At 46.3% G+C, this 25,049-nt stretch overlaps 1 protein-coding gene across 8 annotated transcripts in view; it reads right to left on the reverse strand.

Moving 5' to 3' along the window:
• The window catches only part of camk2d1 (calcium/calmodulin-dependent protein kinase (CaM kinase) II delta 1), a gene marked incomplete at its 3' end in the record, with an annotated part of 161,362 nt that overhangs the window by 57,932 nt on the left and 78,381 nt on the right, over nucleotides 1-25,049 (reverse strand). For 4 of the 8 annotated variants that reach the window (XM_080519062.1, XM_080519060.1, XM_080519063.1 and 1 more), the window contains exons 4-6: nucleotides 19,345-19,399; nucleotides 17,815-17,880; nucleotides 7,413-7,485 (exon numbers count right to left, since the gene is read on the reverse strand). In XM_080519062.1, the coding sequence (XP_080375188.1) occupies nucleotides 7,413-7,485; nucleotides 17,815-17,880; nucleotides 19,345-19,399 (194 nt within the window). Of the gene's footprint in view, nucleotides 1-7,412; nucleotides 7,486-8,665; nucleotides 8,739-17,814; nucleotides 17,881-19,344; nucleotides 19,400-25,049 lie in introns of all 8 variants that reach the window. The other 4 variants (XM_080519067.1, XM_080519065.1, XM_080519066.1 and 1 more) reach the window with 1 other exon arrangement.

Consider the following 25,049-nt stretch of genomic DNA (forward strand, 5'->3'; position numbering starts at 1 on the left):
GAGCAGGAGAAACACAAGAATCTGCACTCTGTCCTGCTCATTCAGGAAGGCTTCAGCCACGTCGTTCGCAAAAATCAACCACAAAGGTTCCATTGGGTTTTCATGTTGAAAGGTCAGATGTTGGTAGACAGTGTTGCCAGGTTGGGTGGTTTTCCACCCAATTGGGCTGTCTTTGTGTACCTCAAGCTGGAAAAAATACATTTGGCTTTTGCAACTTTGTGGTTTGAGTGGCTTTTTATTGGAATTGGGCGGGTTCTAAAATGTGATTGGGCTGGAAGCTGTCAGTCTGATCTGGCAACACTGTTAGTAGAGCATGTGAGGATTTTCCAGAACGTGCGTTTGAGGAGGGCATGCTGTGGACAAGGGAGGTGGAGACAGAGGTGGAGGAGGAAGGGTGAAGGCATCATGCAGTTATTGCAAACACTGGTCGCTGACACCATCCAGAACATTACACAAACCCCAAACCCAGTCCTGAGAAACAGTGTAGGCATTTCACTAGGAAATATTTATGTTGTGTTTGGCTATCGATACTGATGAATAATTATCGAAGATAGTTATTAATTATGTTATTGTAATTCAGTTTTATCAGTCTCATAAGATATACTAAACAGTTAATCAGAAATTTGAATTAATAGTTAAATTAATTACAATTACCACAATTAACAGTAAAGCTTGAAGCATTTTGGAATTATTTACACAGAAGAGGTTGACATTGCATTCACCTTTGTACAAATTAATAAAACAGCAAGTATGATTCCAAAAATTATATTTATTTACAATGAAAACAAATAAACACAGATTCAAACTACCTATATACAGCTTGGTGTGTGTAGGTGTGTGTGTGGGGGGGGAGGGAGAGGGAGAGGGAGAGGGAGAGAGAGAGAGAGAGAGAGAGAGAGAGAGAGAGAGCGAGAGAGCGAGAGAGCGAGAGCGAGAGAGAGAGAGACAGCGAGGAGGGGGGGTGTGGAAGGAGTGTGTGTGTAAGACGTGGAATGAAACAGCAAAACAAGATGGCGGATCACAAGAAATGACATCCAAATAGAGGTTATCAGAGAGCAGGAAGTCTGTCCTGGGTCTCCACCATGTGCTGGGAGAACAATGGAACATGGAAGCTAGTCTTTAGCATCTGCTTCCTGTGTGTCTCTGCTAAAGGACCATTTCTATAATGAGTTTATGTGAATGTGACTTGCTCTGTAAAATGTCAGGTGTTGTCAGATGGTGTACAGTTACTGCATGCAGACCCTGTGTCTGTGGCAGAGTTAACATTGGTTTACAGGTTAATAACTGCTCCTAATAGCATTATCAATAGAACTCAATCACTGTAACAGCATCAACACATCTTCATAACAGTTCTATGCATGGCATCAGGTTGAACTAATTTCAGGAGTCTCTTGCAAAAGGTTGGGGGATTCGAAGGTGTGAAATCCTGAGAGCCTCACCCAATCAGTGACTAGCTGAGTGCATTGGGGAAGTGACTTTTGAGCAGAAAGCAGGGGAGGATTTGCATCGGTCTGCCGTGGAAAAAGATCCCCCCCCCACTGGGTGTTTTGGTCAATCACATTTCTTAGTCCGAATTCCCATGTGTTGGGATTTATGGTTGGTAATTAGCATTAATAATTACTGTAAGTAATGGATTACTGAAAGTAATTGATACTGAAAGTAATTTGGGAAAAATTGGAATTACTAATGAAGTAAGCGGTTAGTTACTCATCAGCAACTCCTAGAGTAATTGAGTAATTACTCAAAAGTTAATAAATTATCAAAAATAATTTATTAATGAAAAATTATTAATTTGAATAAATGTATTATTTATCAAATAATAATTGAATCGGGGCACCACCAGCAAAGCTGGAAATAGCTAATACCAAATTTCAGTCTCGTTTGTCAAAAGCTTATTTAAGAAAGTTAATATTTCTGTGTAAATATAAATGGTCTAGATTTATATATAGCGTCTTCTAACCACACTGAGGTAGTCCCAAAGCGCTTTACATATCAGTCATTCACCCATTCACGCTCACATTCACACACCAATGGGACAGAGCTGCCATGCAAGGCGCTAGTTGACCACTGGGAGCAATTTAGGGTTCAGTGTCTTGCCCAAGGACACTTCGACTCATAGACCAGTGTAGACTGGGATCGAACCTCCGACCTCTCACTCCGAAAGACGACCACTCTACCACCTGAGCCACAGTCGCCCCAATATAAGATATTATAAGATATAACAATCTTTAATAACAAGGAAGGTGTGAGATTCGAGCACAGACTGTTACAAACCAGTGAATTGTCAACAACAAATACACAATGATTACCAAGAATCGATCAATTCAGTTCAAATGCGTTTATTAACAAAATGTATTTATTCAAAAATAATTCATAAACTATTTATTAAAACAACACAATTAAGTAATAAACATCAAACACGGAGATCTAATCTATTAAACAGCAAACACTATGTACAACGAAAGAGGGTGTGTGTGTGTGTGTGTGTGTGAGTGAGTGTGTGGAAGCCTGAGTGGGGATGTAATGACCACGAGTGTCCACCAGGTGGCAGCGGACCTTGGAGGGTCAGTGTGAGTGGTTGCAATGACCTCGAACGGACACCAGGTGGCGGCAGGCGTCTGATTCGAGGCAGTGACCGTAACGACCACTAGGGGCGCGGCGGCGCACGGAGGCATAATGCAATGACTCGACGCGTCCACCAGGTGGCGACCTCTCAAGAGATTGCAATCACCCACACGGCCACCAGAGGCGCTTAGCGCACTCTTTCTGGACGGCGTGACGTCACTGTGCTCGTGCACGGCTCGTGAGCCTGCTTGGAGCGCGCCTGGGGTCTTGTGGCCGAGATTCCCAGGGACAGTGAACTACACAGAGTCACACAAGCGCATGGAGGACAGCTGCTGCTGAGCTGCGCGATCGTTTAGTGAGGAGAGGAGAAGAGAGAAGAGGCGGGGGAGAAGGGCAGTGGACAGGGTTTGTCTAACTGCGCAGTTTGTCCACAGGTCCAAATATGAGAGTGAGGTAGGATTTGGACACCAGGAGTAGAGGCAAGGGGGGAGGGGAGAGGGGAGAGGGGAGAGAGGAGAGAGGGAGAGAGGGAGAGAGGGAGAGAGAGAGAGATATGCATAGTGCGGAGGTTCGCGTGGATGTGAATCCAACGCGCAGACACAGATTGGTTGAACAGACGGGATCGGCGTCCCTGAGTTCAAACACAATAATAACAACACACAGCAATATTATTCTAACTACCTGCCCAGACTCTAAGCCTTACTCAGTTGAACGAGGATGAAGGTGCTTCGTGGCCGGGGAAAGTCCATTGATTTCCCGGCTGCGGGCTGGTTTCTCTGGCGTCCCAGGGAAAGCAACCTGAACTGTCTGTGGACAAGAAAAAGTCCAGAGGATGATCCCAGGAGCGCTTCTTGTGAGGAGGGGAAGAAGAAGCGGCTTCAGGTCTGCATGCGTGAGGAGTGTGCGCTGCCACTGCACACTCGGGATCCGGTGAAGAAGGAAAAAAGGGAAAAAAAAAAAGAAAAACAAAAGTAGTTCCCATGGTGGTTCTCGGCTCGTCCAGCGAGGTGAAGAAGCTCCGGCCCGGTCAGAGTGTTGTCACATGCGGTACTTTTTCTCCATGCGAAGAGGTGCATCCTTCTCGGCGCGCTTACGACTTGGAAGAGAGTTTGTTTACCTTCGCGGGTGGGTTTTATACCACTCCGCTTGGTTCCGTGTTTCCGCTGGGCTCTGGGTCATATGGACCAATCCTGAAGGAGGGCCCGCCCCGGGGTTTCCAGCTGGTGAGGGAGCTCTCGGGCTCCCCTGCTGTTGGCCTCCAGTGTTGCACCTTGGAGGGGGGGGGGGACCCGGGGGGTGATCACATGACCAATGGTGAATTTTTCTTGGCCTGAGCATGTGGCCTCTTTGTTCTTAAAACGTGGCCCCCCTCTCCCCTTCCATGCGGTTGAGTGGCCCAACACATGTCATGACTGTGTATCATGACAAATGAAAATTGTCTTTCCCTAGAAATGAACAAACTTTCTGTGGTCTTGTGAGATTTCAACAACATGGGAAGGCAAGAAGGGAAAGAAGGAAAAGACTTCATAATAAGGTTTGATCACGTCAGCAATCCTGACGCTGAACCATCCTGGCGAACAAGGATCATCTGCTCGGTTCCAAGTCTGTACTTCAGTCGTTCAGCTGGACTAATCATCAGTAACAAACGTTCAAGCATCGTCATGTTTTCTCCAGAGAAAAATGGCAAAAACCTTCTGTACAACATGCAGTGACTTCCTGATCAAACAAGAGAATACTTTCCAGTTTTGGACATCAGCACTTCGACCTGATAAAGGTAAAGGTGCTTTCACTTCCCCAATTTCCGGACCAGAGTGTCTTTAGGGAAAAACTGTTGGGTTTGGGTGACATGAACACGCCACGATCTCTGAACTGGAAGTATCAAGATATGTGTGTGTGTGTGGGGGGGGTGGGGTGGGGGGACATAGTGTGCAATTTATCCTGGGTAGTAAACAGACAAAGCCAACAGCATGAATCAGAAAAAACAGATGCAGAAATAAAAAAGTGTGGATTTCTTTACGATGCATTCCGAGGTACTTAAGTGAAAGTGAAGACACTTCTTTCACAATTTGGACTGTTATCGACGGTCCTCGCCAGAGTGGTCCCAACAAAATAATTTTCCTCTTATGTGTAATCAGAGTTTACTTTGGTGTTTACACTGAAACAAGCAGACAGATGCATATTTCCCACCGTTGTATCTTTTGGCTCCAGCTTTTTCTTAATAGACATCGTGTTCACAGAGACATATTTACAAACACAAACCCCTTATTTCTAGTATGCATGAAAAGATGAGCATGCTTAACTTGGCTTAACATTGATCGTCTAACCCTCAGGATTGATTACATGGTTCTTGTGTCTATGTTTCCAAAATGGCCGGATCATTCCTAGACTTACTATGAATAGTCTTCAACAAAACCAAAATGGTGACAGAATCTAAAGTACTGTTGAGAACGAAGCCTGAAACACCTCAACTGCTCTTCTCACAGGCTGGGCAAATTAGACAGATGAGATCAAGTCAAGTATCCTAATTGATGTATAAACCGAACCGTCCTTCCAGGAAGGTCAATCAGATACAGTGAAGCCAAAGCTGAAGGTAGATTCCTGCTTTTCACAATGAGCCTCTGCTTCATCAGCTGTTTCACAGTCAACAGGTTTCAGCTGCTCAAACTGCGTTTCCATGGACCCAAATCAGGAACACATCTATGGATGGACACTTGCAACTGTTGCATCAACATGCTAAACATTATGTAGAAGTTCTGACCATTTCTCAAAGTATGTTAACAGTCAGCTTGACCCTGTGTCCAGAGTCATCCAGCTCAGGGTTTAGTGTTGCTGCAGCTGATTGTAGCCAGCGATGGGTGAAGGCAGGGTATTACTTCAGACAGGCTGACACTTTAGCAGAAACTACATCTAAAGAGACTAAGTGGCTTACAGGCCAATCGACAGCTTCACTGGAAGATGTTCCTAAACACCTGGAAGCATCGACACCTTCAAGTCCCCTCAACAGGAGCAGATTACCAAACGTTTGCTGATGAAAAGATGCTGCATTCACATAGAAATCACACAAATATAAACATCCTACATCTTCCACTGTGCAGTTCTTCTTCTCATCCTTCATCCAGTCCTTCTTCTAGCCCTTCCAGTCCTTCTACTAGTTCTTCTCATCCTTCATCCAGTTCTTCTCCTCATCTTTCAAATCCTTCTTTTTGTCCTTCTATTCCTTCATCAGTCCTTCATCCACTCCTTCATCAGTCTTTCGTGTCCTTCATCCAGTCCTTTAAGTCCTTTATCAGTTCTTGTCCTTCATCCAGTCGTTTTAGTCCTTCATATACTGTGAATATTCACCACTTCATCAAGACCAGTTTTTATCACCATAAGTCTCATCAAGCCATTTCTAAACACGCTCAAGCTTGAATGAGTCGTCATGTCAACAAAGTCGTGAGAAACAATACTCCCAAACGTCACGTGATCACCCTCTGACCTGTGCAGAACCTCCAGTTACATTCAATCTAGCAGCAGAACTTAAATCCCACAAAATGGAAAGAAAGTCTCAGTTTCAACATGCAACGAAATGTCTGCACGTTTTATCGGAAATTAAATACAAACAGAATCTGCAGCAGTTCACTTCTACTTTTACAGTTTGTTGCATGTTGATATTGTGATAATGATAAATCTGCTGTATATTTTACATATATTTTATACAGATTTTGTAATTTAAATCTAGTTTTCTTCTCCTTTTTATATGTTGTTTAAGTTTATATCACCTCCTGAAAGCAGCAGCATTGGAATTATGTTAATATATCTAATGAATGTATCTAATCCGGAGATAAATGTTGAGGACATTTTAGCGAGAAGAGTTTTTGTGATTTAAATGAATCTGCTGATGAAGATTTCAGGATCACCAGTGAATCTGTCATCCATTCTGTGTTGAGAGTCGTTATGTGGAGAAATGCTACTTCCCATTTGTTTTGATTGTATTTGTGTGGCTTTGTGTTTCTGCAACGAGCTGTGGCGGCTGCCGGGCGACTGGCAGGAGGGGACGGATGCGAAATGCCGGCTTATCACCAGTGAATGGGAACCAAAGCTCAAACACAGCCAGGTCATTTGCTTGGCAAATGGGAGCAGTGGGAGGTGTGTTTCTAATGGATTTACAGGACAGTCACTGTTCTGAACACCTTGGGCTCAAGACAAGTTGACATGATTCAACATGTTTCCAAATAGTTTCTGGACTGGATTTCTGTCCAGCCTAGTTTGTGACTGTTATGTGGATTTAAACTGATTTAGACTTGTTCCTTACTATTATTTCAATGGGATCCAATTTTATCTGACCAAATCTAAAGTTTCATTAATTTCCACATCCTAAATCCAAACACAACTACAAACTAAACGATATATGTTGTAAGAACTTTAATTCAATGTATTTAGGAAGAGACACTACAACTCAATAAATGACAATGAGTTTTGTATAAAACCTTCAATAGCTGTTTTATGACCCAGTTGTGAGAGTTTTTGATTAAATCTGCACACTTCAGTCCAAGGCAGTGCACAGAAACACCCTCACAGAGTACAGACTGCAGGTTTTCTGCACTCATGCCTTTTTACAAGGTGCACGACTGGTAAGAGCTGCAACGTTGCTTGAGGTTGGCCACCCTTATATTTGAGCCCATTAACATGTTTTAGAGGGCTGAAATAAACCCCTTGTCTCCTTAGACTTTACGAGAAAGAAAATAAAAGCTGTGGAACCTGAGTTGCCACTTCTGGAGAAAATCAGTAGAAAATGGTTGGAGGGTGAATCCAGAGGAGGACCATGTGAAAAGAAAGAGGCTTTCTGAGGGTGTTTGTCGACTTACCTTGAGGTCGCGGTGGACCACGCCCATCTGGTGGCAGTGCAGGACGGCCTCGAGGATCTGCTGAATGCAATGACTGCATATGCAAACACCAGGGGCCATGGGTTAGTGACAAGCTCTCACTCGCTGTCTGCTGGTGGTGAGCTGGCTCCGACACTCGGGGGCGGCTGCCGGGTGGAGGGGGGAAATGTGCCCCTGCTGCCGGATGGGAGGGGCAATGTGCCCCTGCTGCCGGGTGGGGGGGGCAATTTGCCCCTGCTGCCCAGTGGGAAGGGGGTGAGCGGGGGCAATATGCCCGTCATCAACGGGCCATTTGACAGAAATGGGGCTATGGGGAACAATCAGCCCCCTGCTGCTGGACATTTCACCCTCACACACACATGCGGCCGATTCTCTGAGTGTCGGAGCAGAAGAGGTATTAGGTGGAAGGCAGCTGGAGGCCAGAGCCGTGGGGATGGGGGGGGGGAGGGGGGCAGGTTGGAGGAGGCGTCTCTCATCAGCCATTCATATTTACTTTATTTCACTCAACTGGTGATGATGAACAAAAGGATTTGAAACATTTAAATTTCTGCTTTAATCAACCAATGGTGACCTGCATCGAACATATTATGTCACCGAGGACTTAAAACTAAGAATTTTCCACATTAGATGGTGAAGTTTGTGAGATTATCAGAATACCAGAATCCAAAGAGCATGTGCACAACTATTAGTTACTACGGATGTGGTGCGATTGCGCATAAAGTTGTTGTTGTTTCTTTTTTTAAAGTTCTACCTTAGGAGCAGTTTTCAAAAAGTTGTGTTTTCAGAGTCTGAGTACGGTTGTCATGTCAACAGTTGTTTCTTATTCTGTCGTATGAAAAAAGCTCAACAAAAATTCGAGACTCAGTATTTTGAGTTTGTCCTTTCACAGGTCACATGATCAGAGTTAAGTTTCTTTCAACCAGAAGATCACAAATGTTCGTCCATATTTACAGATTTCAAACCGGACCTCCTCCTCTCACCCCCCCCCCCCCCCCCCCCACCCCCAGTGGCGGTCACCATAGTGCTACATGCACGCCGTCGTGCCTCGACAGGCAGTGATGAGAACTGCCCCCCGCTGCCCCCCTCATGCCTTCAGCACCCTGCGGGGTGGCAAGCGGGGGCTTCAAGGGCAGGCAGCACCCAGCGGGAAGGTGGAGTTGCGGACTGATCAGGCAGCAGAAGAGTGAGGGAAGGTGGGATTTTCTGCTTTTAAGCCATTCCAGTCACTTACTAACCTTAAGTTCTCTGTGCACTATGCCATTTACGTGGTAGTGATTTACACTTTCTAGAATTTGCTGTATACAGTGACTGTGGAGGAGGGAGACAGCAGGCCAGAAGCAGAAAGGAGAGGAAGAGGAAGAATAGGTGAATGTCAGGAAATGAGAGGAGCAACAGGAAACAACACCAAACACAGGAAACGACACCTGATCCACACAGGAAGTCCTGAAGGAGGAGCTCAGCCTGCTGGGAAATCCACTGCAGCAGGTGGAGGTGTGTGGAGCTCAGAACCAGAGCCAGGATTTTAATTGACATTTAGACAATCTTTGAGACACAGCCTTTCCTTCCGGTTCAGCACTTCAACATAGTACAGGGAGATTTTTTGTTTTCACCAAAACCTCAAATTATGTTTAATCATTCCTTCAGAGTCCTTGAACGCCATCTGAAGTCAAGAAACTACAAAAGTGAGGGTTTTCTTACATCTATTTCCGGTTTCAAAACTCTTCTGGGCCAACTGCTACTGGTTCCTAGTCCTTCTTGGTCACACATTGCTGAATTTACAGTGAAATTGATAAACAACCTTGACCAGCCCGTGGCGCAGGTCTTTAGGTTGGTATGATGACGTCCTCCCTTCAGCTTTGACCTTGTCGATTGTTACCGTGTCCAGGCACCTCTTGGTCTCCTCTAATAATGCAAAAAATAATAATGCTTTAGCTCCAAAGGGCCTCTGACGTGGATAACTGGTGCTGGGCTTTATTACCAGGCAGTTAAAGGTTTTCAGATTTCAATCAGATTTTAGTATCCTGGAATAAGTCTCAGGATGTTGGAAATGTCCAATATTTTGCCTTATGAGGTCCATCTGGAAATTGGTTTGAAATCACAAGAACAACTCTTTTGAATCTTTTCAACGACTGACAAAAAGCTTGTGACGTTTCTCCTAAAGGCCAAGGGTCTTCACATCGTAGAGGTGTCCTTCATTGACTCTGGTCACTCCCTAAACAAAGTAAATACAATATCTGCACCTAATTACCTAATGCTGTAACTAAACTTATTTTGAGTGAAATCAGTCTCCACTGTATGTAGGTCAATTCACCAATTTCTTTGACAAGTTCCACAAGGCTGGTCTACCTGCCAGCAACCCATCTACAGATATATCACCCAACCAAAACCACGTATCAACCCGCCCACATACAGTTCTACCTATCAATACACTATCTACCCACCACAACACGTACTGATCCAGTCACCTGTCTGTGTGCTGAGTTCATCACTCACGTTCTCATTCACGAATTCTAGTATCTTCCTCCAGTCAGAACTGCCTGCTACTATCTGTTGTTTCCCCTGTGATCTCTTTTGCTACTTCAGTTCTTTAGTCAAACACAAAATACTGCATCAGAACGTTTTGGACTGCATACAATACCGCTCCCCATTTCTAACCCAACACACCAGCATGAGACCAATATAAGGTCTTAAAGTCCTCGTGAAATGAAAATCCGACCTCAAAAACACTCTGGCTATTGCTTCTAGGGACATTTTTTATGCCAACTGGTCCGAGGGTAAAATGCTAAAACACGGCAATCTGCGAGAAAATAGCCGATAAACAGCTGTATTTCCGCTGCTGGGCGGAGCTTCTGACAATAATAGAGTGACGTCACTGGATGTGCACACGCCCAAGTTGTGTTTCCATTATGGTGGATCAGAGTTTTGACGAAGAAGAGGACTGAATTTAATGATATTTCACCATCATCAGGCATTTCAAATCCAGTGATTGATGAAGAATACATAGAATGGGTTGTTCTGCCATTGGTGACCCCGTTTCGAACATGTTTGGAGAAGCAGAAGACTGTTCGTCCGTGCCTCAGCAGCCGGCAGTTTTAACCGCAGCGTTGAGGCTCCTGACTTTTGGAAGAATGACCCGGCTTCGTGGATCATGTCGAAGTGCTTTTCCGACTGCGCGGAATCACCGAAGATGAGTCCAGGTATTACTTGATCATCGACTAGCTGCCTGAGCTAGCGGCTCCCGCTAGCCGCTAGCCACGCGAGCTAACGGCTAACCGTTCCCGCCGCCTGTGCTCCTTTTCTCCTCTCTCGGGTCTCTTCCATGCTCAATCCTTCGTTAAGGCTCATAAAACACCGACTATAACTTCAAAACACTGTTAAAACTTCGATATTTAAGAGGGGAACAAGCCAATGTAAACACAACAGATCGAGATCTGCACATCTCTTGACGTCACGCTCACGAAAAAGGATTTCCCCGACTTCGTCGGCTAGAGATTAAAAATTAAAATAACTTTGTGATGCGACAACAGTGGTGAGGCAGAGTTGGAGAAACCTTATAAGTAGAACCCCAACTATCGTTTTTTGCAAAGTAGTGTTTTACATTTCACTAGGACTTTAAAGATGCCCAGAGCTGAAGTCTTCCTTCAAGTTACTCAACAGGTGGAGAAAGATACAGAGGGAAGTTCAGGTAAACAGACACAAGTTCAGGTAAAACAGATTTTGTCTTCAAAAACACTTACAAATAAAAATAAATGAATCCACTAAAAACAGAACCCAGAAGCTGGTTTGTGTTTGGTAGCAGCAATAACTGGTAATCAGCTGAAATCCCCATGGGACATTTGAATCAAAACAAGCCAAACACCAGCGCCTACTGTAGGCTTTCTGTTGTGATTTGAAAAGACAGAGAAAACCTGAAGTGTAACCTGACGGGTTTGTGCTCAGGTTGTTCACAGCAGCACTCGGGAGAAGCGGACATTCTAGTTGGCTTTAAGCACATTGCCATGATGAGACTGGGCTGATGTGAAACAAATTGTGAGTCTTGATTGCCACAGCATTCCTGGATGAAGGCCAGAGGGTGTCTTACGACTGAGAGCCGGTGCGTGGAGTTCTGAAACCCAGAAGCAGACCAGGAGGCAGAGCAGGTGCAATTAGCAATGATTTATTGAGATTGCAAGACCTGGCAGATGAGGAAATGGAGACCCCGAGATCCAGAGTGCACAGGCTAGAGGATCGCAGCAGGGAGGCGTGCTGCACCAGGAGGAGATGTGCTGAGGACGCACAGAGTGAGCGCACGAAGAGCGCAGCAGGGAGGGATGGCTGAGGACACTTGAAGCTGGAAGCCATGGAGTGCATTCACGAAGCAGGTGACTCAGAAGAGAGACACAATCTTCTGGCATCGGATCCACTTCACTTCAGGGCTTAAGAGGTGGGAGCAATCAAGTAGTAAATTACCTGCAGGAGTGTCAGTGAGGGAGGATCCGGTGCTGGAGAGAGGTGTGGATCCTCACAGTTACCCCCCCTCAACGGTCGCCACCTGGCGGCCTACCAAGCTTGTCTGGGTGCTCAGTGTAGAAGTCCGAGATGAGTGTCTCCTCCAGGAAGAGCCGATGAGGGAGCCAGGACCGCTCCTCTGGAGCAAGGAGGTGTGCTGCACCGGGAGGAGATGTCCCAGTCCACCAGATATCGGAAAGCCCTACCCCGGGGCCGCACATCCAGGATCTTGGACACGGTGAAGGCAGGATGGTCATTGATGATCCGAGGGGGTAGTGGGGGTCTGCAGGAGGACAAAGGGGGCTAGAGGAGACGGGTTTGAGGAGAGAGACATGGGGGTGTACTTGAGGGAGTCAATGAGCTGGAGGTGGACACCTTGTTGATCACCTTGGCGACCAGGAATGGGCCGATGTAGCGGGGAGCCAGCTTCGGCGACTCGACCTGGAGGGGATGGTCTCGGGAGGACAACATAGGCGTAATCAATCTATGGAAGGTAGGCACTCCAGGATGAAGGGAGCCCTGCAGGCATACACCGGAGAGCCGCCTCAAGGTTCTGGTTCGCTCGCTCCGTCTGGCCGTTGGTCTGGGGGTGATATCCAGAAGAGATGCTGGCCGTTGCCCCCAGGGCCAAGCAGCCTTAAACACCCGGGAGGCGAATTAAGGTCCCCGGTCATACACAATGTCCCTGGGAATTCCGTGGAGCTTGAATACATGGAGGACCAGGAGGTCAGCCGTCTCCCGGGCAGTCTGCAACTTCCGGAGAGGGACGTAGTGGATGGACTTCGTAAAACGGTCCACTATGGTCAGGATGTTGGTGTTCCTGTCAGAAGGGGGGAGCCCCGTGACGAAGTCCACGGCGATGTGGCATCAGGGCCGGCTGGGAATTGGCAGTGGTCGCAGGAGACCCAATGGAGGTTGATGGACGGACTTACTGCGGGCACAGATGGAACAAGCTGCAACGAACTCCTGGACCTCCCAGGCCATGCCAGGCCAGCAGAATTGTCGCTGCAGGAAGGAGAGGGTGTGGACGGCTCCAGGATGGCAGGTGAGTTTAGAGTTGTGCCCCCACTGATGAACCTGGGAGCGGACAGAGCCCGGAACGTAGATGCAGTCCGGGGGACCGGTGCCTGGATCTGAGTCTGCCCCCTGAGCCTCCCGGATGGTTGCTTCGATGTCTCATTTGACGGCACCCAGGATACAGGATGACGGGATGATGAGGTCTGGTAACTCGGAGGAGGAAGGGGAGGTATGGAGCCGAGACAGGGCGTCAGGTTTGATGTTCCGGGGTCCAGGTCGGAAGGACAGTGTAGTTGAACCAACTCAGGAAGATTGACCAGCGCGTCTGATGGGAGTTGAGCCTGCGGGTCAAGCAAAGGTACTCCAGGTTCTTATGGTCCGTCCATATGATGAATGGGACTGAAGCACCCTCCAACCAGTGTCTCCATTCTTGCAGAGCCCACACCACCGCCAGCAGTTCCCAGTTCCCCAAGTTGTAATTTCTCTCGGCCGAAGAGAGCCCGCGGGAGAAGTAGGAGCAGGGGTGGAGCTTGTGGGATCCAGGATGCCATTTGGAAAGCACCGCTCCAACCCCGGTGTCGGAGGCGTCTACTTCCACCACGAACTGCCGAGAGGGGTTGGGATGTAGTTGAACCGGGGCGCTGGTGAAGAGTATTTTCAGCCGGGCAAATGCTGCACCTGCTTCCTCGGACCACCAGAACGGAACCTTGGTGAAGGTCAGTTGAGTCAGGGCCACCCTTCTGTAGTTCCTGATAAAGCGATGGTAGAAGTTGGTGAACCCCAGGAATCTCAATAGCTCCTTACAGGTCGTGGGGACAGCTAAGGTACTGCACGAAGGCAGCGTGGAACTCATATTTCTCTGGCTTGATATATAGCCGGTTCTCCGGGAAGATATCATCCAGGTACACGAAGATGAACTTATTAAGCAAGTCCTGGAGGACATCATTCATGAATGTCTGGAACACCGCTGGTGCATTTGTGAGTCCAAACGGCATCACCCGATACTCGAAATGCCCCAGCGGGGTGCTGAACGCCATCTTCCATTCATCTCCTCCCTTCCCTGATCTGAATGAGATGGTATATGTTCCGGAGGTCCAGTTTGGTAAATACCCGTGCCTCACAGAGGGGTTAGAAGGAGGGATCGATGAGGAGAAGGGGTGACCTGTTCTTTATGGTGATGGCATTCAAGCCCTTGAATTCAATACAGGGACAGAGAGTGGCATCTACTTTGTTTACAAAGAAAAATCCTGCTGCCACCAGAGATGATGAAGGGCGAATGAGGCCAGCTGCTAATGACTCCTGGATGTATATCTCCATCGCCTCCTTCTCGGGACGCAAGATGTTGTAGAGGCGCACCGCCGGCAGCGGAACGTCAGGAAGCAGGTCAATGGAACAGTCATTGGGCCAGTGAAGAGGGAGAGTCCGAGCGAGATCCTTGCTGAAGACCGGCGCCAGCTCATGACGCTCCGAGGGAACCGCAGCCAGATCAGGAGGAGCCAGAGCACAGGAACAGGAACAGGATATAAACTCGGCGGACCGGAGGCACTGGGCGTGACACTGGAGGCTCCACCTGATGATTGAGGAGTTCCTCCAGTTGAGGTGTGGGTTATGCTGGTGCAGCCAAGGGTAACTGAGGATGGGGGGCGTGACTGGAGAAGGGATCACCAGCAGCTGGAGAGTCTCTCTGTGGTTCCCAGAGATGACCATGGTGAGAGTCGTCATGCGGTGGGTAACCCGGGAAATCAGTCGACCATTCAGGGCGTTGACACTCTGGGGAGAAGGCAGGAGCTCCAGCAGCAGTCCGAGCAGGGCCGCCACCCCAGCATCCACGAAATTGTCATCGGAGTGTTGATCCCAGTGGAGGCTGGCGGGCACCTTCATTCGAGCAGAGGAACTCGGGATACGGGAGATATGGTTCGTCGGAGGGTTCCCGGTTACTGACGAGCCACACCTTTTTGGTAGACTTGGGCAGGAGTACCGGAAGATGTCCCGTGAAGATGTCCGGCTTCACCACAGCAGAGGCACAGCTGGTTCTGGATACGCCGGCGTCGTTCTCGGGGGTCCAGACCAGAGCTGCATCGGCTCATCTGCTGACTCGTCGAAAGCTCTGGGGCCCGGCGGGAAAGTTGAGGACCTAGGAGTCGGCTGGGAGGAGGAGAGTCCGGCGGGGAAGGATCAGCGGTCAGCACGCTCCCGCTGCCTGTCCCTCAGCCGGGAGATCCAAGCAGATGGAGAGTGCAATGAGCTTGTTGAGGGAGGAGGGTTCGTCCCAGGTTCCCGGTTGGTCTTTGAGTCTCTCCGACAGACCCTGGGTGTAGATTCCCTGGAGAGCCTCGTCATGCCACCCACACTCCTGCGCCAGGATCCGGAACTCGATCGAGTAGTCGGCTGCTGACATGGTGCACTGGGAGAAAGAGAGAAGACGCCGCGCTGCCTCCCCTTTCTTTACCGGTTGATCAAACACCTTCTTCAGCTCCTCGGTAAAGCAGGCCCAGATCTGAATAACCAGTTAAGTGTGGTTCCAGAGTGCCGTCACCCACCGAGCCGCCTTCCCTCGCAGGAGGTTGGTGGTGTAGGCGACCTTGGCCCAATCAGAGGGATACTTGGAGGGCTGGAGGTCAAAGACGAGGCGGCATTTCAGCAGGAACTGGTAACAGGATCCCAGTTCCCCAGTGTATGGTTCCAGTGGGGGAAGGAAGGGCTCTTTGCTGGGAGAAGAGTCGTCCAGGGCCAGTGGGGAGTGAGTGGCTCCAAGGTTTGACACGGAAGCGTCTGCTGAAGTCTGCTGAAGCAGCCGCTTATGATTGTCTTGGATGGCAGCAGACGTTCGTGACGACCGAGTAGCGCCCCATGGGAGGAGAGGGCTTCGCCCACCAAGTTGAGGTCCGCTGGGTTCATTTTCGTGGCCAGAAGATTCTGTTATGGCTGAGAGCTGGTGCGTGGAGTTCTGAACCCAGAAGCAGACCAGGAGGCAGAGCAGGTGCAATTAGCAATTATTTATTGAGATTGCAAGACCTGGGAGATGAGGAAATGGAGACGCTGGGATACGCAGGCGAGAGGACCGCAGCAGGGATGCGTGCTGCACCAGGAGGAGATGGGCTGAGGATGCACGGAGTGAGGAGCCATGGCACACAAGGAGCGCAGCAGGGAGTGCTGCTCAGCGAGGAGGGTTGGCCAAGGACACTTGAAACGGGAAGCTGTGGAGCGCAATCACGAAGCAGGTGACTCGGAAGAGAGACACAATCTTCTGGCACCGGATCCGCCTCACAGCAGGGCTTAAGAGGTGGGAGCAATCAATTAGAAAATTACCTGCAGGAGTGTCGGTGAGGGAGGATCCGGTGCTGGAGCGAGGTGTGGATCCTCACAGGGTGAGCTCCAACTCATGAACACCATGTCAACTGGATGAAGGCCAGAGGGTGAGCACCACCTCTTGAACACCACGTCTGGGTTCCATCTTCAGGCTTCAATGAACCCCAACTGGAACTGAGCTTTAGGACGTCGACCAGCATCTAAACCTCGTTTGTTAAGAGATTCGCTAAAGAGACGAGTAGTTCTTACATACCGTAAAACCTCATTTATGCTCCATACGATACACAAAGGCTATATGTTGCTGTGAAGCACCTCCTCTGTATCTATGCTACATCATCTCCCCCTCCTCTCTGTCGACACAATGTCACCTCCACTTCCTCGGTATCGATGGTATGTCACCTCCACCAGCCTATGTCGATGCTACGTCACTTCCTGTATTGACGCTACGTCAACTCCACTAACCTCTGTGTTGATGCTCCGTCACCTCCACCAGCCTCCCCTTCTACTGCAGCATAGCACATCATAGCGCTATTCTACAGTACACTGAGGGACGGAGCTACTGGTGATAAGGGCATCAGTCACTTCATGTTTAGCATGTAGCATTATGCATCACTGGTGTGTGAGTCTGAAATCCTTTAGTATGTAGCATCGCTGATATGTGAGTCTGAAACTCTTTAGCATGTAGCATTGCTGGTGTGTGAGCCTGAAACTCTTTAGCAGGTAGCATGCAGTACAGCTTGGAGTAAAATCCTCCTCATCCACTGAGCAGTTAAACTACTGAGCGACACCAGGCTAACTCTGTTGGTGAATAAGTTGTTGCTAATGACGTTGCTGCTGGTTAAGTTGCTGGTGATGAAGTTGCTCATGTTGTACCAACTATTTTTCGTCGCCTATTTATATTTGGTCAGAAAATAATTTACAGTCTCTGACTTTTGTTGTTCTCATCAATATTAGAGAATAATCAAACCACTGACGTGACTTGTCCACTCGTCTCCCTGCGGCTGACGGACGTCATCAGGTAGTATTGGTCAGGTGGTATCGGGGAGCATTCAGTAATTTGTACAGTATCAGATGTTCAGATGCTGGTGTTAGTATGGGTACATCCCCAGTCTCAGTCTGGGAGACATCAACCATTCCAGCTTTGGTGAACTGCTCCAGTCACTTCTGATTGTGCGAAAACTTCTACTTTGATAGCTTCATCTCTTCACAGAAATCAAACTCAGGGTTCTGTCTGAAGTGAATTTTATATTTTTAGGAACATTGAAGAAGCTTGAAGTTGAGAGAAGAAGGTTGAAGCTGGAGGAGAGAACTGGACCATGAAGGCATATCGAAGATAACCCATCCTGATAAACTCACTGGGGTCCAATAAGCTGTAATACACTTGGGAGTACTTTACACGAAAACGGCGTTATCAGAGTTAAAGTGGCAGTGTTGTTTAGAGCCACAGTAAGCGAACACTGGGCGAAGGTGAAGGTCAGGATACAGATTTTTCTTCGATTTGCCTTCAGACCAACTCACGTCACACTTGTAGTAAAAAGAGCGAGAAGAGTTCCCTCAGAGAGCCACTGACCTGGCATCAGCCTCGCTGTAGTATTCCCTGGCAACGATGTCCTCAAACAGCTCGCCGCCGGTGACACTGCAGAAGAAACAAAGCTTCATAAAGTTGCTCAATCTCTTTGACGAAGTTATTTTCAGTTGTCAGAGCAGCTGAACCAGGTTCCAGTAGAGATGGCTGCCCTATACTATTTATTCAGCTGGAGGGAATTCCGCTTTTTTCCTATGACTTTTAGAAGCAGTAGAGATAACACATCTTCCACCAGGTGGGAGACACCACAACACGTCTCTCACCAGGTGACGGATCTGGACCGACAAGAACTCAGCCCACCTGACGATTCTTTAGAAATCGTCTCTCAAGCAGGAGCCAGTGATCCTGATAACAGTCTATGCTTCAGAATTCCAGCTCCATGCAGCCAAATGCCTTTAAAAATGTACAGTAAATAGTTTAATGAAACCCACTGATCTGTGAGTTGTGATGAACTGAGGCGTGCTCTTGAAGCTGCTGTTCTTTTTGTAAGTTCAGGTTTGTGTGTTTTAAAAGGGCAGATCATTAAATGAGACTTTTTAATTGATGATACTTTTCACAATAAAACTTTTTAGCAATAAAACAAAGATGAAATCTAGTGGAGCGTTTCTCATTATTGTTACGGATAGAAGCTGTTTCCGCACCGATTCCGGTCATTACCTTACTGAACTGAACCTTACTGATCTTTATTGAACCATACTGATCCTTACTGAGCTGTACTGAACCAAACTAAACTGATCCTTGTTGTGTTGAACTGAACCTTACTGAACCGTACTGATCCTTACTATACCTTACTAAACTGAACTGAACTGAACCAAACTAAACTGAACCTTACTGAACAGAACTGATCGTACTAAACTGAACTGAACCAAACTGAACCTTACTGAATCATACTGATCCTTACTACACCTTACTAAACTGAACCTTACTGAACCATACTGATGCTTACTGTACCTTACTAAACTGAACTGTATTAAACCTTATTGAACTGAACTGAACTGATATGAACGGATCCTTACTGAACCGTACTGAACAGAACTAAAATTAACCTTACTGAACCGAGCTGATCCTTACTAAACTGAACCGAACCAAACTGAACCATACTGACCCTTACTGTACCTTACTAAACTGAACTGAACCTTACTGAACTGAGCTGATCCTTACTGTACCTTACTAAACTGAACTATACTGAACCTTATTGAAGTGAACTGAGTTGAACGGATCCTTACTGAACCGTACTGAACAGAACTAAAATTAACCTTACTGTACCTTACTGAGCCGAACTAAACTGAAACTTACTGTACCCTACTGAAACAAACTAAACTGAACCGCTCAAAACCTTATTGAACCAAACTAAACTGAGCCATTCAGTAGAACAAAACTGAACTAAACCAATCCTTACTGAATGTTACTGAACCAAACAGATTAACTTCTGAGATGTTTCATGATCTTATGACATAATTCTACTTCGACTTTCACTTCCCTGCTTCTGTAGAAGGATTGTGAAGCAGCACTTACAGATCGAAGACCAGGTAGTGGAATCCTTCTTCCGATATGCTGTCATGGAGCCGAACTGTGGAGAGGAAAGACAGTGAGCTTGGTCAATCAGGCGTGTTGCTGCGGCAACGGAACTCAAACTTCAAACACTTTAGCTCACGGCAAGATGTCATGCCATTGCTGCTGGGGCCATTAGCCAAGCCGACGGTCGCTACATTATATTTGCTTATCACCTTGACCAACTGTCATGGTCATGATTTTAGCTGCGTGTATTTATTTATTGGTTTGTATGTCAGTGATCGCGAAATACGTGGAACAGTCGGTCATGACTGATAAAAATGCCCTTGGTCCAGTTAATATCCTCTTAAAACTGGTCTCATGTCCCACGTTTTCATTGAACACTGTGAAAAAGCCAAGAATCTCCTCCCAGTCTTTCATACTGTAATGTTGTCAGAAGGATGAGGTGGCTCGTTCACCAGCTTTATTACCTGCTCACTGTTGGCTATGACCACGCTGCTGAGAGGACAGGGAAAATGCAGTATTTTAGCAGGTACTTGTGCTCTGCTAACTCGCTCGCTCTCTCTCCTGCTCCTCATCCCGCTCTCCGGGATGCATTCACTGACTCCTTGAACAGTCGGAATTCAGAACATCAAGAACACTTAACAATATGAAGACCGCACACATGAACTGTTACACTATCAATGGGCACCACTATTTTGAATGGTGAGGTCCCGTCACATGACTTGGCGTCTTTTGTGAATTCTAGCCAGATACGCTGGTTACTGGACTCAGGACTCGCTGGAATTCAGCCAACAGCAGATGGCCAAACTGACAGCTGAGAACTGAGGGCTCCGAGACGATCTTCAAAGCAGGAGCATGAGAGACAACCTCGTCTTCGTGGAACTTCCAGAAAGGGAGGAGGAAAACGTAGAAACATTGCTGCGAGAATTCATGCAGGAGCACCTGAAGTTTCCCATGGACACAGTGAATAAGATCACCTTCACCTGCGTCCACCTCCTGGGAGTGAAACGGCAGGACAACCAGTGCTCGCGGTCCATCATTGCTAAGTTTGAAGACTTCAAGCAGAAAGAACTAGGGAAGCGCCGCGGCAGGGAACAAGGAACTTCAGTGGGAACAAACAATTTCCAAAGGAGGTTTTAGACCGCTGTGGCTTGCTGTTTCCGGTGAGGAAGAAGCTCATAGCTGAAGGATCACTCTCACACACACACACACACACACACACACGCGCACGCACGCACGCACGCACACACGCACGCATGCATTTTCGAACACTTAGATAAACTAGAGGCAGACATTGTCTTATTACAAGAAACACACACACCTTCCACAGGACATTACAAATTGATTTCACCACAATTTCATCACACATACTCAGCTTGTTGTAACTCCAAGCAGAGAGGCATAGCCCTATTAATCAGCAATATAATACAATTCTCTCATAAAGACACAATCACAGACCCAGAGGGAAAATGTAGAATTATTCATATCTCTCTTCAGAACATAGAGATGTATATCGCAAACATCTATGGGTCAAATGTTGATGACCCCTCCTTCTATCACAACTTCTTCACCACCCTCTCAACACACTCTGACGAAACACTGATAGTTGGAGGAGACCTTCAATATAGCCCTCAAATTCTTCTACTCAGCAGTGCACCAAGCCTATTCACGCTTAAATTACTTTCTGGTGAGTAAATCAGTGATTAAAGACACCTCGGACACACAGATTCAGCCCGTCACTATCAGTGACCATGCACCTGTCACTATGACGTCACTATCAGTGACCATGACCTGTCCCTATGACGTCACTATCAGTGACCATGACCTGTCCCTATGACGTCACTATCAGTGACCATGCACCTGCTACTATGACGTCACTACCAGTGACCATGACCTGTCACTATGACGTCACTACCAGTGACCATGACCTGTCACTATGACGTCACTACCAGTGACCATGACCTGTCCCTATGACGTCACTATCAGTGACCATGACCTGTCCCTATGACGTCACTATCAGTGACCATGCACCTGTCACTATGACGTCACTAATAGAACACTCACCCCTCCTATTAGACAATGAAGAGCTAACACATCACTGCTCAAGGATCCACACTTCCTTACGGTCTTTAAAAAACAATGGACAATCTTTTTAGAAACAAACAATCTGCCTGGTGTCTCTCTCTGTGTCCTCTGGAAGACAGCGAAAGCTGTCATGAGAGACAAAATCCTTTCTTACTCCTCATACAAAACCAAAAATGTAAAATAAAGTAAAAATAATTAGAAGATAAAATCAAGATAATAGAAACAGCTCATGCTGCTTCCAAAGACGACCACTTATTAATGGAGGAAAAGAAATTAAAAATGTATTTGAATGAAATAATTGAACATAAAACACAATTTCAACAAAAGAGATTATGCTGGGGAAACTTTGAACATGGTAATAAATCCAGCAAACTCTTAGCAAATCAGTTAAAACGAAATAAAGTAAAGTGTCCAATCCCCTCAGTTAAAACTCAAAATGGTGAAATAAGTTGCGTCCCTCAGGAAATAAACACTACTTTATGAGAATTTTATAGAAAATTTTACTCTTCATAAACTGACCCCTCACAATCTGAAATAGAGAACTTTCTGAGTACAGTTGACCTCCCAAAATTAAAAGACGACCAGTTCCAAGGCCTCGAAGCTTCCATTTCAATAGAAGAACTGCATGAAGCTCTCCAGCACATGTCTGATGGTAAAGCTCCAGGACCTGACGGATATTCTATTAAATTTTACAAAGAATTTTGACCTTTACTCTCACCATTTCTTTTTAGAACAGTTGAGGAGATTAAATAATCTTCAACTCTCCCCTTACACATGAACTGTGTAAAAATCAGTCTTCTTCTAAAACCAGATAAAGATCCTACAAAACCATCTAGCTATCGCCCAATATCACTAATCACTGTAGACCTTAAAATAATTAGTAAAACATTAGCAAGCAGAATACAAAAAATTACACCCAACATCATACACCCTGATCAAACTGGGTTCATTAAAGGACGACACTCCACTAACAACACATGCAGATTAATTAATCTTATAGATCACTGCCACCACAATAAATAAAAAGCCATTATCACTTCCTTAGATGCAGAAAAAGCTTTTGATAATATGGTAAATTGGAAATTTCTACTTGCTACATAAATTAGGATTTAGACAAAATTACCTCTCCTGGATAAAAACATTGTGCACCTCACCCAGTGCCTGTGTTAAAACGAATGATCAAACTTCTTCAAGGCTAAATCTTGAGCGAGGCACTAGGCAGGGGTGTCCACTCTCACCATCTCTCATTGCAATTTTTATCGAACCCGTAGCAGCCATCAGACAGAGCAATAACATAAAAGGAATACGAACAGCAAATGTAACCCATAAAATACGCCTTCATGCAGATGATGTGTTACTTTTCCTGCAAAACGCACAGACCTCTCTTCCAGAAACAATAGAGTTAATAGACAGACTCTCTGCAATTTCAGAATATTCTATAAATTGGAATAAATCAGTTGTCTTTGCTATCAACTATATTTTTTAGCACACACCAAATACCCCATTAAAACCAGGGAACATCAAATAACTCGGCATTCACATCTCAGCAAAGCTGTCAGACTTCGTGCACTTAAATTACACCCCCCTTATTAAAACCATAGAAGAGGACCTCACTCGATGGAGGGCACTTCCTATATCACTTATGGGGAGAGTAGCAACAATTAAAATGATGGTGCTGCCTAAAATTAACTACATCTTTTCAATGATTCCAACAAAACCACCAAAAACCTGGATGAACACACTGGATTCCTATATCTCAAAATTCTTATGGGAAAAACAAACCATCATGTATACATTTAAAAACACTACAGAACACCAAGGACCAAGGTGGCTTATAACTCCCAAACTTTTAGAATTATTATCTAGCCAATAAATTACTTTGTGTTGTAAAATGGCTTAATCAGAAACCCTCTCTGACAGCTTGGTGGGAATTTCTTAAAATTAATGGATCATCACTCATTCCCTGCAAACTCATACCCATCTGGAACAATCCTGACGTCCTGCAAAGAAAGAAGCCAATAAGCTTCCCAAGATGGCAAAACAAGGGAATAAGAAATTTGGGACCCCTTTTCTTCAACAACTCTTTTATTCCATTTAATGATCTAATAGAAACATATGGTATCAGTCAAACCAATTACCTAGAATATCTCCAGCTCAAGTCAATAATACAAACGAACTTCAAACGAGAACAGATTAACCTAAACTTACCTCAGACAGTGACAAACCTCGAGAAGATCTCAGCACGAAAACCACTCATTTCAATCCCGTCATGTTCAAATACCACAATATCCCTTCAAGCTCCAAATTGAAAGAAGCTCTCAACATCAACACAGACCCAACGCTTTGGTCACTAATCTGTAGAAATACATTCAAAATGAGCAAAAACACCAATATACAGCTCATACAATACAAGGTCCTTCACACAGTTCATTAGACAGGACAAGGATGTTCAAGATGGTCTCACTTCCACTAACATATGTTCAAACTGCACAGGTGATCTCCCTGATACCCATCTACACGCACTCTGGCAGTGTACACCAGTCCAAACATTCTGGCAAAATATCTGTAAAGCCTTATCGTTACGCCTGGGCCACCCAATTCCAGTCTCACCTGCACTTTGCCTGTTAAAAGAGAGAATAAGGGGTCCTTCCTGCTCACGGTCTCCCTAAGCGTTGCAAACACAATCCTCAAAAGCGATTCTCATGAACTGGAAATCCCAAAGCAATCTCAATATAAAGCTATTTAAAAACTTACTTCTCGACCACATCACATCGGAGAGAATGTCTGCTTGTAGGAAAAAAATGTTTGGCACAATTTGAGTTGACATGGTCCACAATAATTAAATACACCATGTAGCCCTGTGGGGGGTCCAGCTGGGCCAAGGTCCTAGCGACAGGGGGACCTTCTCCCTCTCAACCCCCCCTACCTTACCTCACTCAACAATAGGGACCAGTGGGCGGGGCCAAGGGTGGGGGGGTCCAGGCTACTTAACTGCATGTTGGCCTCGCCCCCGACTTTGCACCACCCACAATTTTAACTACACTTAGTCACGCAGGGTCTTGAGGGAATAAGCTGGCTTTCGGGGTTCTGCCACTTGGCAGCAGTAGAACGCATGGGCTCCAGCTCGCCCTCAATTTTAAACTGCACCTTGAACACACACATTGCATCCACCTTTTCAAAACACAAATACACACCTCTACGTGCATCCAACAACCCATTGGCCAACCCTCTCTGGGGTGGGTTGTCCGGCCCTGGTGGCCTTGGGACCCGGGGTGGTACTGCAGGCCCCCCCACAAGAGTTCCAACCACACCCAGTGGAGAAATCAGATGCACATGCACGCATACATACTTCCACTTCTCATCGAGAAGATTTGGTGCTGATTTTTCTTGTTTTCTGCTATTGTTCTTTCAATGAGCCAAATCATGTTTTTGTTTTGTTTTGTTTTTGTTATCGTTGTTGTGGTTTTTGTTTTTGTTTTGTTGTATTGCTACCTGCTAATTTACACTCTTGCTTGAAAGTCATGTTACTGTCTCGATAGAGCTGCTCAAGTTGGTTTAATCTAGAAAATCATGTTACTGTCTCGATAGAGCTGCTGAGGCTGGTTTAATCTAGAAAATCA

Source organism: Blennius ocellaris, assembly GCF_963422515.1.
Source record: "Blennius ocellaris genome assembly, chromosome: 23".
Classification (NCBI taxonomy): Eukaryota; Metazoa; Chordata; class Actinopteri; order Blenniiformes; family Blenniidae; genus Blennius; species Blennius ocellaris.